Below are 13870 nucleotides of genomic sequence, written 5' to 3'. Positions count from 1 at the left end.
TTGAAAAAAATATTTCCTTTTTTAAAAATAAATAATTTAACATTAAAGGTACAATCTCCTTCGATTTATTAACATTAAGATGATAGGAAAGTTGATAGAAAAAATAACATTAAGATTATACGAAAACGTTCATTTCTTGATTACGGAGATTATATATATTAGATTATTAAGATGTGTATATAGTAAAGAAAATTTTTATTAATCGTCAATAATTTACCCTCATCTAACATTTTGGAATTTAGGTCTTCATATTTCTAAAAGCATTTTTGATTTTCCTCTCTTTCCATGCTCAAAACGTATTAATTTCCGTTATTAGGATTTTGATATCTGACAGAATCCTTCCATTGAAACGACACATTTTTAATAGGATTAAGTTAAGATCTGTATTAGTGTTGTAAATGGCTAGATTTTAAAAACGCCTAATCTAGTATTATAGCCAAAAAATATTACGATAGCCTAAAAAATTATCTCATAGATGGCAGAGAATTAACAAAATTTCGGGGCTTTCATAATATTATTAGCTAAAATATTAAATTAAAATCGGCTAAATTGAGTCTTTTAACAACAGTAGGCTGTATGGTGGTAAATGTTTTATTGTATGCCCTCTCCTTTCTATCGATCTCTATATGATGAAATGGGACATTATCCATCACTAAAATCATATTACTTCAATATGATTTACAAAATGGCTAAAATGTATAGCGTTGCAGGGGCCATCAAATATCTCGAATCTGAACATTCCCACAAGAGCCACAATGAAAGTATAAGTTATTGTCTTTACCCCTTAGACATTTTTAGTAGCATTTTTATTTACCAGGTATAAAAAGAAAAGTGTCAATCTTAAAAGAAAAGTTTCAATCTAAAGGGAAAGGTCCGATGAAAGAAGGAAAATCCCAAAGGCTTAGGAAAAAGTTCAATCAAAAAAGGAAAAGTGTCAATCAATTAAATTTTTGACCTTTTTTATTTTCCTTCTTATTTTATTTCAAACTTTTTGCGAACACTATTTTTTTGTTAATTTTTCTCATTTTTTTTTCATCTTATTAAAATTTGTTAACACTCCAATAGGAATCTTTGAGAATAAATTTAAAAAAATTAATAATGGCGTAAATGAATTAAGTTGTTTAAAATTAAAATTTAATTGTTAATATTTGTATTTACGATTATATAAATATTTAATATATGATTAAACAATACACTGAACCCGATGGAACCAGGGTTCAAATAAAATTCCCTGGTTCTGTTCTGGGTTGTTACAATTCCTTATTTGAATTGTAATCTATTTGTCGAAGGCTTATGGGAGAGACATTAATAAACTTAATGGAACCAGGTATTAATAGAAAAGAATATATAAAACAATAAATAATTTTGTTAGTAAATCTTACAGCTCCTATTTTTCACTAAACCAAATTTTATATCTTGAATTTTGCACAACAACACTAAGTTTCTTTTTAAAATTATAAATCCAAACTACTGACCTTTATTTTAAAATTTATATACATTTTTTTAATATGCAAAAAAAATTACAAGTACATTAAAAATTCATAAAAAAATAAAAAAAATTACAAGTATTCATCAAAAATAATAAAAATTACAAGTATATTAAAGTTCATAAAAAAATAAATTTTTAGACTACATATTCAAATTAATACTTAACAATCGTCAATCACATATTCACAAACTAACTAATTATATAAAAATATAATTTATATTCAAATGATTTACGCGAATATAACAGGGGTTTTGAATTTTATAAACGGGGTTCAGGTTTAAATTTTTTCAATAACCAGGTTTTTCTTCTCCGAATACGGGTTCGGTTCGAATCCCTGACTAAGTTAGTGTTGAACGATCATTCTCATCATTAAAATTTATATTTTCGGACGATATTTTAGAAGATATTATGATAATTCACCTAAATAAAATTTTAAAATAGAAATAGAATATTATTTTTTAAATATTGTATAATATATATTATAACTATGATGATAAATTATGGCAATACTAATTAAAATAATATTTTTTTAAAAAATAATGTTTCTGTTATTTTAACCTATTTTTATAAGTCATTATTATTCTGGTCTCCAAACCCGAACCAATTTTTTTAGTAGTAGGATTCACAGCCCTGTTATATATTGACGAAATATATTCGATATTCTAGAAATATTGGTATTCACGATTTTTATAGCATTTCTTTAAGGCAAAATTTATTAGACACATTCAAAAATATTATAATAAAAATTTTAAATATAAAAAGACGCCATCTAGCGGATTGATTGTTATTTTTTATTTCTATAAATAAAAAAAAAGTTATGAGTAAGTTTAATTTTATAAAAATTATTGAAGCTAAAATATCTAATAGATAATTTTTAAACCAGTCTAAAGCTTATTTTATTCATAAAATCGAATTCTCGATTAATATTAGGAAAGTGAAAGCCCACTGGAATATAATTGAAAATATAATACATAAATAAACGTGTACTTATAGCCCTGTTATTTAGTAATAACTAGTTTATTATATAATTAGCCGAGCTTATTTAAATAATAAATTTTATTATGTGGTTAGCCGAGCGAAATTTTCGAACTTAGCGATATTTAGTAATAAGTTTTTTATTCTATGGTTAGCCGAATAATATTTAGTAATGAATGATTTGTTATGTGGTTAGCCGAGCTACATTTCTCAGCCGAGCGATATTTAGTAATAAATAATTTATTATATGGTTAGCCGAGCGATATTTCCTAGCCGAGCGCCTATGCCTATAAATAGGCTGAATTGTTTACTTTTTATATTTTTATTTAAAATTAAACTAATTTATCCTTGCGTATTACGGCGGAACGGAACACCTCTTCGTTTTATGAGAACCCTATTTTTGACGCCTTTACTAATTAAATTAATTGATAAATTTTAATTTTAAACAAAATTATGCAAAAGGGTATCAAATACCAGATCTAAAAAGATGGCGGAGAATGCATCAAAAGGGGATATTGAGGAAATCCCTACTATAGTGAATGACAAGTTTGGACAAGCTAAAAGCGATATCACCAATATCAATACTAAACTCGATGCTACTACTTCGCAAATCGCAGAATTAATCGCGCTTTTTAATTCCCAGAAAGAAACAGAAGACAAAAAGCTTAGTGGCCTATCTATTTCCCCCGCTCAGTTGGAGAAGAGAAATACACCTTTGGAGAACCCCTTTGCGTCCGGTAACATGCCATCCACCAGTAGGGACCTCAAAGCCTTTTTTCTCACCCCTGAACTTCCGGTTGACCTAACTAAAGATTCGACAGAATTCATTCTAACCGAGTAAGAAATCTGCACTTTAAACATCCAAGCTGAAAGCGACAAAGGCAAACTGATTAGAACAGCAAAACATTTCCTCAACGCTATTTGTTTAGCAGAGTCCATGCCTAACTTCAAAGGAAGGGATGTTTTCAAATTCCCTGCCCTAAAAACGTACGTTAAAGAGATGAGTATGACCTCGTCTCTGGAATACTTTAGAGCAGTTGCGTCCAAATCCCAAATATATGCCAAGTCCGTAACCTGGGGATGGGATAAAATCAAGTATGAGTCCCAAAACTCGATATGCAGATTCGTCGGAGGAGCCCCACCGGAGTCACAGCCCTTTCGAGCAACCCTTGCTTACGGAGGTGGAGGAAAGCAGGGGCCGGCAACCAGAGAGAGAGACCTAGAACCACCGACGACGATGACCCAGTGCTCTTCGCTGTCAATCCCAAGGGCGGAGTCAAACGGGGAACAAAGCTTAACCATAAATGACTTCATCCTCACCCTTTCCTTCTCAGCGCAACAACTGGGGATCTCAGAGGCCCTGGCGCCCTGGGCGAACACCTGATTTCGGCCCTTGATAAGGAGCACATCTGTCAATGGATCCGAGATGTTAAGCGTCAGATGTTCGAGCCCGCGGAAGGAGACGATATTGACACGGAAGATGCAGATACTTCATCAACAGATCTGCCCGTCACCGAGCAATTCGAACATGAAGGAGAGCCATTCTGGACCTCTCTCAGTCGCCCTTAAACCGCATTCCCTACAATCTCATTTTACCAGGAAGATAGCGCATAGAGGATTTTGCCCCAAGTTTGACAACCAAGCCATTGCTGATCATGGAGGCTACTTCAAAAATCGATTCATTTGGTTGGCGGCCAGATACCAACCAATAATTGACCAACTCTTAAATGCGGGAGTGATAGAGCAAACGGACACAGCCTTCTATTCGCAGTTATTCTTAATACCCAAACAGGACGGTACATTAAGGGTAATCTCCGATTTCTCCAACGTATCGAGGAATTTTATTGAATACCCTTTCCGTTTAAAGACCATTCCCATGATAGCCCCTATGTTAGCTAGCGCGAGGAAAGCCACAAAAATAGACCTCAAGTCAGCCTTCTACTCAATCCCCCTCACGCAATCAAGAAGAAGATTCTTCGGATTCGCTACATCGTCCAATAAATATCGGTATAAAACCCTGCCTATGGGAGCGGGTTTTTCTATGCCCTTCAGAACATTGTTCTCGATCTTTGCAGCAAATCAGTCAAGCAAGCCAATTATTCAGTATATTTGGACGACGTCATTATATTCCACGCCAACGAGAGACTAGTTTTTGAAGATACCATGGCATTTTTGGATATGTCTACAGCTTAGGGGCTCACCGTCAACCTTACCAAGTCCGTCACCATCCCAACGGGAAAAATTAGCTCGGTATAGACATGGACTTTGAGAATAAAACCGCCACGGTGGACCCAGAGAATAAGAAAAGATTACATTTCTGTCAGCTGATACTGTACAAGCACACCCTACAAGCTATGTCATTCGAAAAGGACATAGCGAGGTCCTCGGAATTCTAAATCATTATACATATTCCATCACGGGATCTCTAGAGTATTTGCACCTCATTATCATACAATGTTAGACACGGAGGATATGTCCCCAATCGACTACATTAGAGCCTACCCCAAAGAAGTAGCCGCGATCACTGCGTTAATGAAACCCTTCCCATTTACCTTTCCGATTAACACAATAATTCACGTCGACGCTTCAGATACCCACCTAGGAATAGGAGAGGGCTTTGAGGATAAGGCATCGTTTACCTTCGATGAGGCTAAACTCTCTCTAGGGATACCTGAGTATTCTGCTAGCCATATCAACCAAAAGGAGCTCCTCGCGATATGGGTAGGCTGCAAATACGGTATGAACAAATATGGTAACATGCCATCGATCGTCACGGATAGCCAAGTAGCGTATACGATAATTAAGAAAGGAGGATCCAGATCCCCGATCTGTGAAACACTACTGACGAAAATTATGCTCCCGATTGGTTTCGCTAAATATGTCCAATTATCAAGGAATCTGACATGGATTGCCTCCTAAGAAAACCAAGCGGATCAACCTAGCCGAGAATGGATTTTAGACGAACAAGCCCACAACGTACTTCATGACATCGATGTGGAAGGTGTACCCCCAATCGACCAAGGATTACCGTGGATTAGAGCGTTCATCCCCTTTAGAGCCGAGGAAGAAGCAACGTTACCCGACGTCGTGGACCTCAGCACTATCGGAGGAGATTTCGACACATCATTGTTCAACAAAACGTTAGACCTCATTCTAGAAGATGAAACGATAGCGTCGGAGGAGATGCTTGCCTACGAGGAACATACAACCCTCGAGGAACGCACCCCTCCCCCATCATAAAACCCCCCTTTTTGGTTTTACTCTACAAACCTATTAATCATTCGAATAAATATATCATTTTCGTTATATAAATATCAAAAATTATTGTTATAATTCTTGGACGATAGTCTAAATAAAGATCGATAGATCCGCTGGAAACGGCTTACCGTGATAACAGTAGCCTATCCGTTCCAGCATAGTTGCCAGGTAAAAACAAAGAGTAGTCTCACTCTTCCGCCTGAAGAAAAAAGGTCATATGCCTATAAATAGGCTGTGCAAGGATAATTGTTTACTTTTTATATTTTTATTTAAAATTTAACTAATTTATCCTTGCGTATTACGGCGGAACACCTCTTCGTTTTTCTCTGGATAACTTACCAGTTCGCATCACCTAAGAATACATATAGTCTTGATAATACATGATATAATAATCGTTATATTCATAATGTTATTATAACGCGGCCATTTGTAATTTTATATCTTTATATATATATACAATTAACACAATATATGGCATTAAAGAATGGCCTTGCATGGCGTCAATTTTAAAAATATATATTTAAAAATATATCAATCTAAAAATATATTTATAAAAGTAATATAACAAATTAAAAAATTTTATCAAAAAATTTATTAAAAAAATTAACATAAAAAATAAAACAAATTTAGCGATCAAAAGATATATCAAGAAAAATTTATGTAAAAAAAATATATAAAATATTATTTTAAAAATATATATTAAAAAAAATATCAATTAAAAAATATATTTAAAAATATAATATAACAAATTAAAATATATTTTTTGTAATAATGTTTAAAAAAAATCAATCAAAAAATATATTTTAAAAAAATATATATTCAAAAAAAATATATATTTAAAAAAATAATATAACAAATTAAAATATATTTAAAAAAATAATCAAATAAAATATATTATCTCACAAATTAAAATATATTATCTCAAAAAATATATTTAAAAAAAAAAATCAATCAAAATATATATTTAAAAAAAATATCAATCAAAAAATATATTTAAAAAAAATATCAATTAAAAAAAAATATCCAAAAATATATTTAAAAAAAATATCAATCAAAAAATATATTTATAAAAAATAAATTAAAAAAAAATATCAATCTAAAAATATATTAAAAAAATCATATCTCAAAAAAATAAAAATTTTTAGCTATCAAAAGATATATCAAGAAAAAATTACGTAAAAATTAAATATATAAAAAATCATTTTAAAAATATATAAAAAAAAATATCAATCAAAAAATATAATTTTTACAATACTATAGTATAATTTAATTGCTTATATTTAGGGCTGTGCCAATCCACATATTTTTCACCGATCGGATCCGATATTTCTTCAAAACCGATATTATACTGATACCGATTCGATATTTATATCGATTTTTCACCACCCCTTGAACCAAATGTAATTAAGAAATCAATTTTTTATGCAAAAAATCATCTACTATTAAGACTATAATTAAAAAAGCATATATTTGATAATATACATTTTATGTTGATATGAATTATAAAATTGTATTTAATATATAAAATTATATTAGATTTTTTTTAATAAATACGAGAGCCTCTAGATTTTCTGGCAATAAGCTTCTACGATATGGAATATCTATATCCCCTGCCGTATTGAAGGAAAACTCAGATGATTCCGCAGATAACGCATTTTGCAAAATTATCTTTGTCTTTTGTAAAATATTTTCATAATTCAGATACCATATTTAAAAAATTCTTTTATTTAGAGTAAAAATAATAAAATTGGCGTTATTATTAAAAAAGATTGAAAATAATTAAAATTTTAAGTGTTCCTTTCTATTTTTATAAAAAAAACTTTTAAAATACTATAAATCTATTTTAAAAAAGAATAAAATTTAGAGGGTGTTGTGCATTTGCATTGTTTAAAAAAAAATTATTTAGAAAATATTATAATACTGTAAAATAAATATCATCTTTTTACTTTGAAATGCCTTTTTAAGTTTGAACTGCTGGACATTGAGGTTGAAATATTTGTTTTGGGATATAATTTAAATTTAAAAAGTGTAGACTTCCATTAATTTTCTTTATTGGTTTAAAATATCATTCAAAGTGGGACCAGAGAAGGGTTAAATCATCTGAAGAAGTACTATAGACATAATATTCTTAAAATAAATTATAAGAATAATAATATCATTATTAACATTTATTTTGAATTTTGATTGAATATTAATTTCGACAGAAAATTTAACAACGAGAATTTAAAATAAAAATGAAAGAAGTGGTTGATATGAATTAAAACTCGGCTTAAATTGTTTATAAGCATTAAAAAATAAATAAAAATAATTTTATTATTTTATAAAAAATTAACAGCATTAAAATTGTACTTACTAGTTTTTTTATAAAAATTCCGCTGATAAATAAATTTTTATTCGATATTTTTTATATTATTTTTTTTAAAAAAATAAATTTTTATAAATAACGAAAAATAAAATTGGACACCATTTAATTTTACATTAAAAATAGCTTAATTTTTTTCTTCAATTATTTTTATGATTTTGGACGCAACCTAACGTAATAAAAATAATATTAATATTTTTAACGTTATAAAAATTATATTAATTTTTTTTAACCAAGTCAGATTAGTTTTTTTTAAACATATTGCACGAAAAATTTCAAGGTTGCTTCTATGGAAGCTTCGTCACTGTTTTATATAAAATATGAATTAGTATTTGTTAGTGCTGTGAAGTAATGTCAAAAAAGTAACGTCGTTACTAACGACGTTATTTTTTTGAAGAAAAGGAACATCATTCGTTACTGTTGTAGCTGTTGAAAAAAAGAAGAAATAAATTTAATTTATTACATCAAATGTCAGTTATTTTCTGACAGGGGAATTAAGTTTTCCTGGGGGATAGTGGGAAAACGTGATCATCACATGTTTGGTTTTTAAGGATTCGTTTGTTAGCTATTTTGGGGTGAAGATATTGGATTAATTGGAGAAGATGTCAGTTCGGAGGAACAAAGAATGGACCTGTGGGAATGAAGAACATGTGGAGCGGGATAATTATGATTTATAATATTTTTTTTTTAATGGATAGTAAAATATAATTATGAATAAATGTGTTATGAATAAATATTGATTTGTTTTATTGGTGCCGTGACCATGATGTACTTAGGGATTAATGTGGTTTTAAAGGTAAAACAAAATTTTTGTTGATATATATTTTATCTGATAAATTTTTGGAAGCGCAGTAGTACTAACCACGATACAGGGGGTCAGAAAAAGGTGAGATTAAGAGGTGAGTTTAAGGGTTTCTGTAATTTCATATTAAATATTTAACTTAAAAAGGTTAAGATAGAAAGTGTGTAATGAGTATTAGGATTGAAATTTGATTCATTTTGGCTCATTTAAGACAAGGTGGTATTAGATGTCTTCATTTTGGCCATTTAAGACAATAATATTTGTAGTATTATATGCCTAGATGTATATTTTACATCCAATTTTGACAAAAAGTTTTGTCTTATTACTTGGTACGTCTTAAGACTCATTGAATGGTGTTGTAGGTATTCCGTCATAGGAAGATAAAAGACCTCAAGATCAGCAGGACAGAAATGATTGATAAATATTTAAATATTTGAAATTTAGGAAAATATATATGGAAACAGACTTTTGTAATAAAGTGTGTATTGTATTATTATGCATTTTGGGTTTTTAAAGGGATGGACATGTGTGGGATCATTTATTATTAATTAATGTTAATATATTTTATTTGTAATTTAGTTTCAATTAAGGTTGATATGTTATTAAAGGATCTATTGAGGGTGAGTTAATGTTGTTATTTTGAAATAATTAACCATTTTTATGAAATAGGGTGTAATGTGAATTACACATATGATATATTTAATTATGAATGATAATTTAAAGGAATTGTAAGTCAGAATAATATCTATAATGTTAGATGTGGATAGTTATTTTGATTTAGTGTCTGCATTTAGTATATATATAAATTGGATAGGAATTTATATGATATATTAGATGATGTATAATATTTTTTTTTCCAAATTATGAAATCTTTATATTTAATATATTTTTTTTTTTAAATTATAAAATTTTATAAAAGTTATATTTGCAATTATTATATTATTTTTATGGTATGCAATGATGTGAAAGGAAAATATTTTTACAGATAAGGTCAGCCCGTGTTGATGGGTATGCCTTGAGGTGGGAATATTGTTTAGTTTGCATACTGGAGAAAGTTTTTTTTGTGTAAATTTTTTTTTGTAAATTTATGCAACATATGGCATTTTTTTTATCTTTGTAATAATTTTATAGTACATCACATTTTACTATATTTTATGAACATTTTTTTTAATGAAAAAGACTCAAATTATTTTATATTGTGAAGGTATATTAAAAATTCTCCCATTATATTCTCAATTTTTGTTACTTTGCATTCATTTTTGTGAATTTGTGCTAATTGTGATGGCAGAGTTAGGTAGAAATGGTATATTTTTCTTAGGATACTGAGTAATTCCTAGATGGAAAATATTGTATTTTCTACACATTATATATTTTTCCTCCTTATAAAATATTAAATTTATTTCTATACATATGTCTTGTAATTTTATTTAAAATCTTTGTTCGGCAAATTGTCACAATTATTTTTAATACCTAAAAATGGATTTTTATATCTATTTTAGGAGATATTTATAAAAATGTAGCTTTGATTTAGTTTACATGACAGAAGGACAATTACATATGTTGAAATTGCATTTCACACATAGACCATGTGTTCACATTACATTATTATATGTAAAATCATTATTTCTTAATTACCATGAATCATACCCAAATAATGTATATTACACATTCCCAAATGTCTTAAAATGAATGAATTATTATGTTTGGCTGATATTACATTGTCCTTATTAATGTTCCATAGATTATAAATGCAGACACCCCAATGTACATGTCATTATTGGTAATATGTGTTTTCGCGATTATATATTGAAAGGTATCGGCGATATTATATTATAAATCATCATAAGGGTAGACGATTCAATACAATTCAAAGTCGATACAATTCAAAGGGCGATTCGATACAACACCACCACAGAGAAAGGGACGCTGGGCTTGTGAAGGGTGGGCGTGTTGTAGCTGTTGAATAAAAGAAGAAATAAATTTAATTTATTACATCAAATGTCAGTTATTTTCTGACAGGGGAATTAAGTTTTCCTGGGGGATAGTGGGAAAACGTGATCATCACATGTTTGGTTTTTAAGGATTACTTTGTTAGCTATTTTGGAATGAAGATATTGGATTAATTGGAGAAGATGTCAGTTGGGAGGAACAAAGAATGGACCTGTGGGAATGAAGAACATGTGGAGCGGGATAATTATGATTTATAATATTTATATTTTTTTTAATGGATAGATAAATATAATTATGAATAAATGTGTTATGAATAAATATTGATTTGCTTTAGTTACCTTCTTCTAGGGGTAGCGAGTAACGGTAACGCGTTTCTTTTTTTATGTAACGGTAACGCAAAACGTTACTTTATATTTTTTCTTAAAAAATATCAACAAAAAACAAAACATATTTTATTGTGTTACATGTCAATATCGCGAAAAAAAATTAATATAACTTTTATAACGTTAAAAATATTAATATTATTTTTACTACGTTAGGTTGCGTCCAAAATCATAAAAATAATTTGAAGAAAAAAATTAAGCTATTTTTAATGTAAAATTAAATGGTGTCCTATTTCATTTTTTGTTATTTATAAAAATTTATTTTTTTAAAAAAAATAATATAAAAAATAAATTCGAATAAAAATTTATTTATCAGCGGAATTTTTATAAAAAAACTAGTAAGTACAATTTTAATGCTGTTAATTTTTTATTAAATAATAAAATTATTTTTATTTATTTTTTAATGCTTAATATAAACAATTTAAGCCAAGTTTTAATTCGTTAACATGTCAATACCGCGAAAATTTTAGCGCGAAATGTATTATCGCGAATGCATTATAGCGAATGTCGATTACCGCGAAAAGATATTATAGCGAATGCATTACAGCGAATGCATTATCGCGAATAGCAAATGCATTACCGCGAATGCATTATAGCGAATATAATACAGCGAAAATATTATCGCGAATGTATTATAGCGAATACATTACAGCGAATGAATTATGGCGAATGCATTATCGCGAATATATTACCGCGAATGCATTATAGCGAATGTATTATAGCGAATGAATTATCGCGAATACATTATAGCGAATGCATTATAGCGAATGCATTATAGCGAATCCATTATAGCGAATGCATTATAGCGAATGAATTATCGCGAATGCATTATAGCGAATGCATTATAGCGAATGCATTATAGCGAATGAATTATCGCGAATGCATTATAGCGAATGCATTATCATATCGCGAATGGAGTTTCATGAAAGTTACAATTTTATATTTATCGACTTTTCGACTGACTTAGTTAAATCTGAAAATTAAGTTAAAATGTGGATTGGCTCTAAAAACATTTTTTTATTGAAATTAAGGCTAAGAATTTTCTTTTTTTTGACTCAAAATATATAAAAAAGATTCTAAGTAATAAAATAGATTTCTCTTTTTCATCTAATCATTTTAAATATTAAACATCAAGTTTTTTCTTTTTAATTTATTGAAAACTTGTAGGGGAGAACGGGGTTATGGCGAACCCTAAAGGCAAACCTTAAGAAAATTATAAGTACTTTATCATTTTTAATAAAAAATATCTCATTTTGTTCAGCTCTATTAGTTTTATGATATGTTTAAATTTCAAAAATACATCTCCAATAATTTTTTCAAAATATCATTTTTCCTGGAATTTTTTTTGGTAACCGAGTGAACCCTACCCGGGGACGAACAAGCCATTGGTCGAGGCTATTATAAACTCTGCTTAATTTTCCATATATAAAAGTTATATATTTTTTTATTAGGATATATTTAATGATTTAAAACATAAAAGTGTTATATAAAATCATTTAAAACATTCACAATCTTTGCAAATAAATAAACAATAAAATTGCAAAGCCATTTAACTAATAACTGACATTGAAAGCAGTCTTGATTGTTATGCTTGATATAATTTATTTGTATACCAAACAATTATTTATCATATAATAACATTTTTCGATATTTTTTCTTTTAGTTAGTCTCTCCTTGGCTTTTTTTGCATGTCAAATTTTTAAAAAATAGCAAAAAAAAAAGGTTCGACCTAACCCCATAAAAATAGCCCCAGTAGCATCACTTTGATTAAGATCATATTTTGAAGTATTTATATTATCAATTTTGTTCCGGTAAATTGTTATTCTATAAAATAGGATTTTTTCTTTTATATAAGATAATTTTTGTGTGGTAAAATTGTATATTAATCTTTATTTTTGAAAAATAGTAAAAGTGTAAAAAGTTACTTTTGAAGGTACGAATGATATAAAGCATTATAAAAATTCTTCAAGCGGTCCGATAGAAATAAAAATTATAGCCGCATATGCAATATATAAGTATATAGCTTTGGTAAAAAATTATCTCTTAGAGTTTAATATTCTAGAAAATAAAACCACTCTCACTATAACCCTGGGTTCATTATAACACCGGTCTCCCCTAATTATGGGCATCAGAATTTTTTTAGCTTTAGCTGATAACATAAAATAATATCACAAAGTTCTTTCCAAAAGTGTCTTACTTTGTGGAATAAACAAAAAATGTCTACCAATATGGCAGGTATTCTAGTGGAATTCGTATTACGAATCTATGGTTTTGCTTGATAAAATCTTAGTTGAAAAACAAAAGGAGCTTGATGAGTTATATGATAACCATGGGGTTAGCTTGGTGAACTGGATTAATATTCCACTTTTTCCTAGAGAATTCAGGAATTAAACTTGATTCCAATTTTTCTTCTCATGTCCAAATTTTATCATTATCAGATCTTTGATAAAATACATAATTTAGAAAATTATCGTATGTTTATATTGTTAGTGGTATTTAATAATGAGATTTGTTTAATAATGCCAAAATATTTTATGTTATAGTTTATATTTTTGAAGAAATCTTTAAAAATATATATGTCCGACTACATTTTTTTATCTTAATTTTCTAAAAGCCACTTTATAAAATTTAAAATATTTTGTTTTTATGTT

The 13870-nt window shown here is 28.6% G+C and overlaps 1 protein-coding gene across 2 annotated transcripts in view; it reads left to right on the top strand.

Annotated features, from left to right (window-relative positions):
• Positions 1–6168, top strand: part of LOC135926095 (uncharacterized) — a 60912-nt gene extending 54744 nt beyond the window's left edge. Inside the window, exon 10 of one of the 2 annotated variants that reach the window (XM_065461780.1) lies at positions 2927–6168. In XM_065461780.1, coding sequence (XP_065317852.1) covers positions 2927–3000 — 74 coding nt within the window. In that variant the 3' untranslated portion in view covers positions 3001–6168. The remainder of the gene's footprint in view (positions 1–2926) is intronic. The other variant, XM_065461779.1, reaches the window with a different exon arrangement.
• Positions 6169–13870: the final 7702 nt, after the last annotated feature.

Source organism: Gordionus sp. m RMFG-2023, chromosome 3 (genome assembly GCF_954871325.1).
Source record: "Gordionus sp. m RMFG-2023 chromosome 3, tfGorSpeb1-WG-v2, whole genome shotgun sequence".
In the NCBI taxonomy this organism is placed as follows: domain Eukaryota; kingdom Metazoa; phylum Nematomorpha; class Gordioida; order Chordodea; family Parachordodidae; genus Gordionus; species Gordionus sp. m RMFG-2023.
The sequence above is the reverse complement of the archived record's forward strand: the minus strand, read 5'-3'. Positions and strand labels throughout refer to the sequence as shown.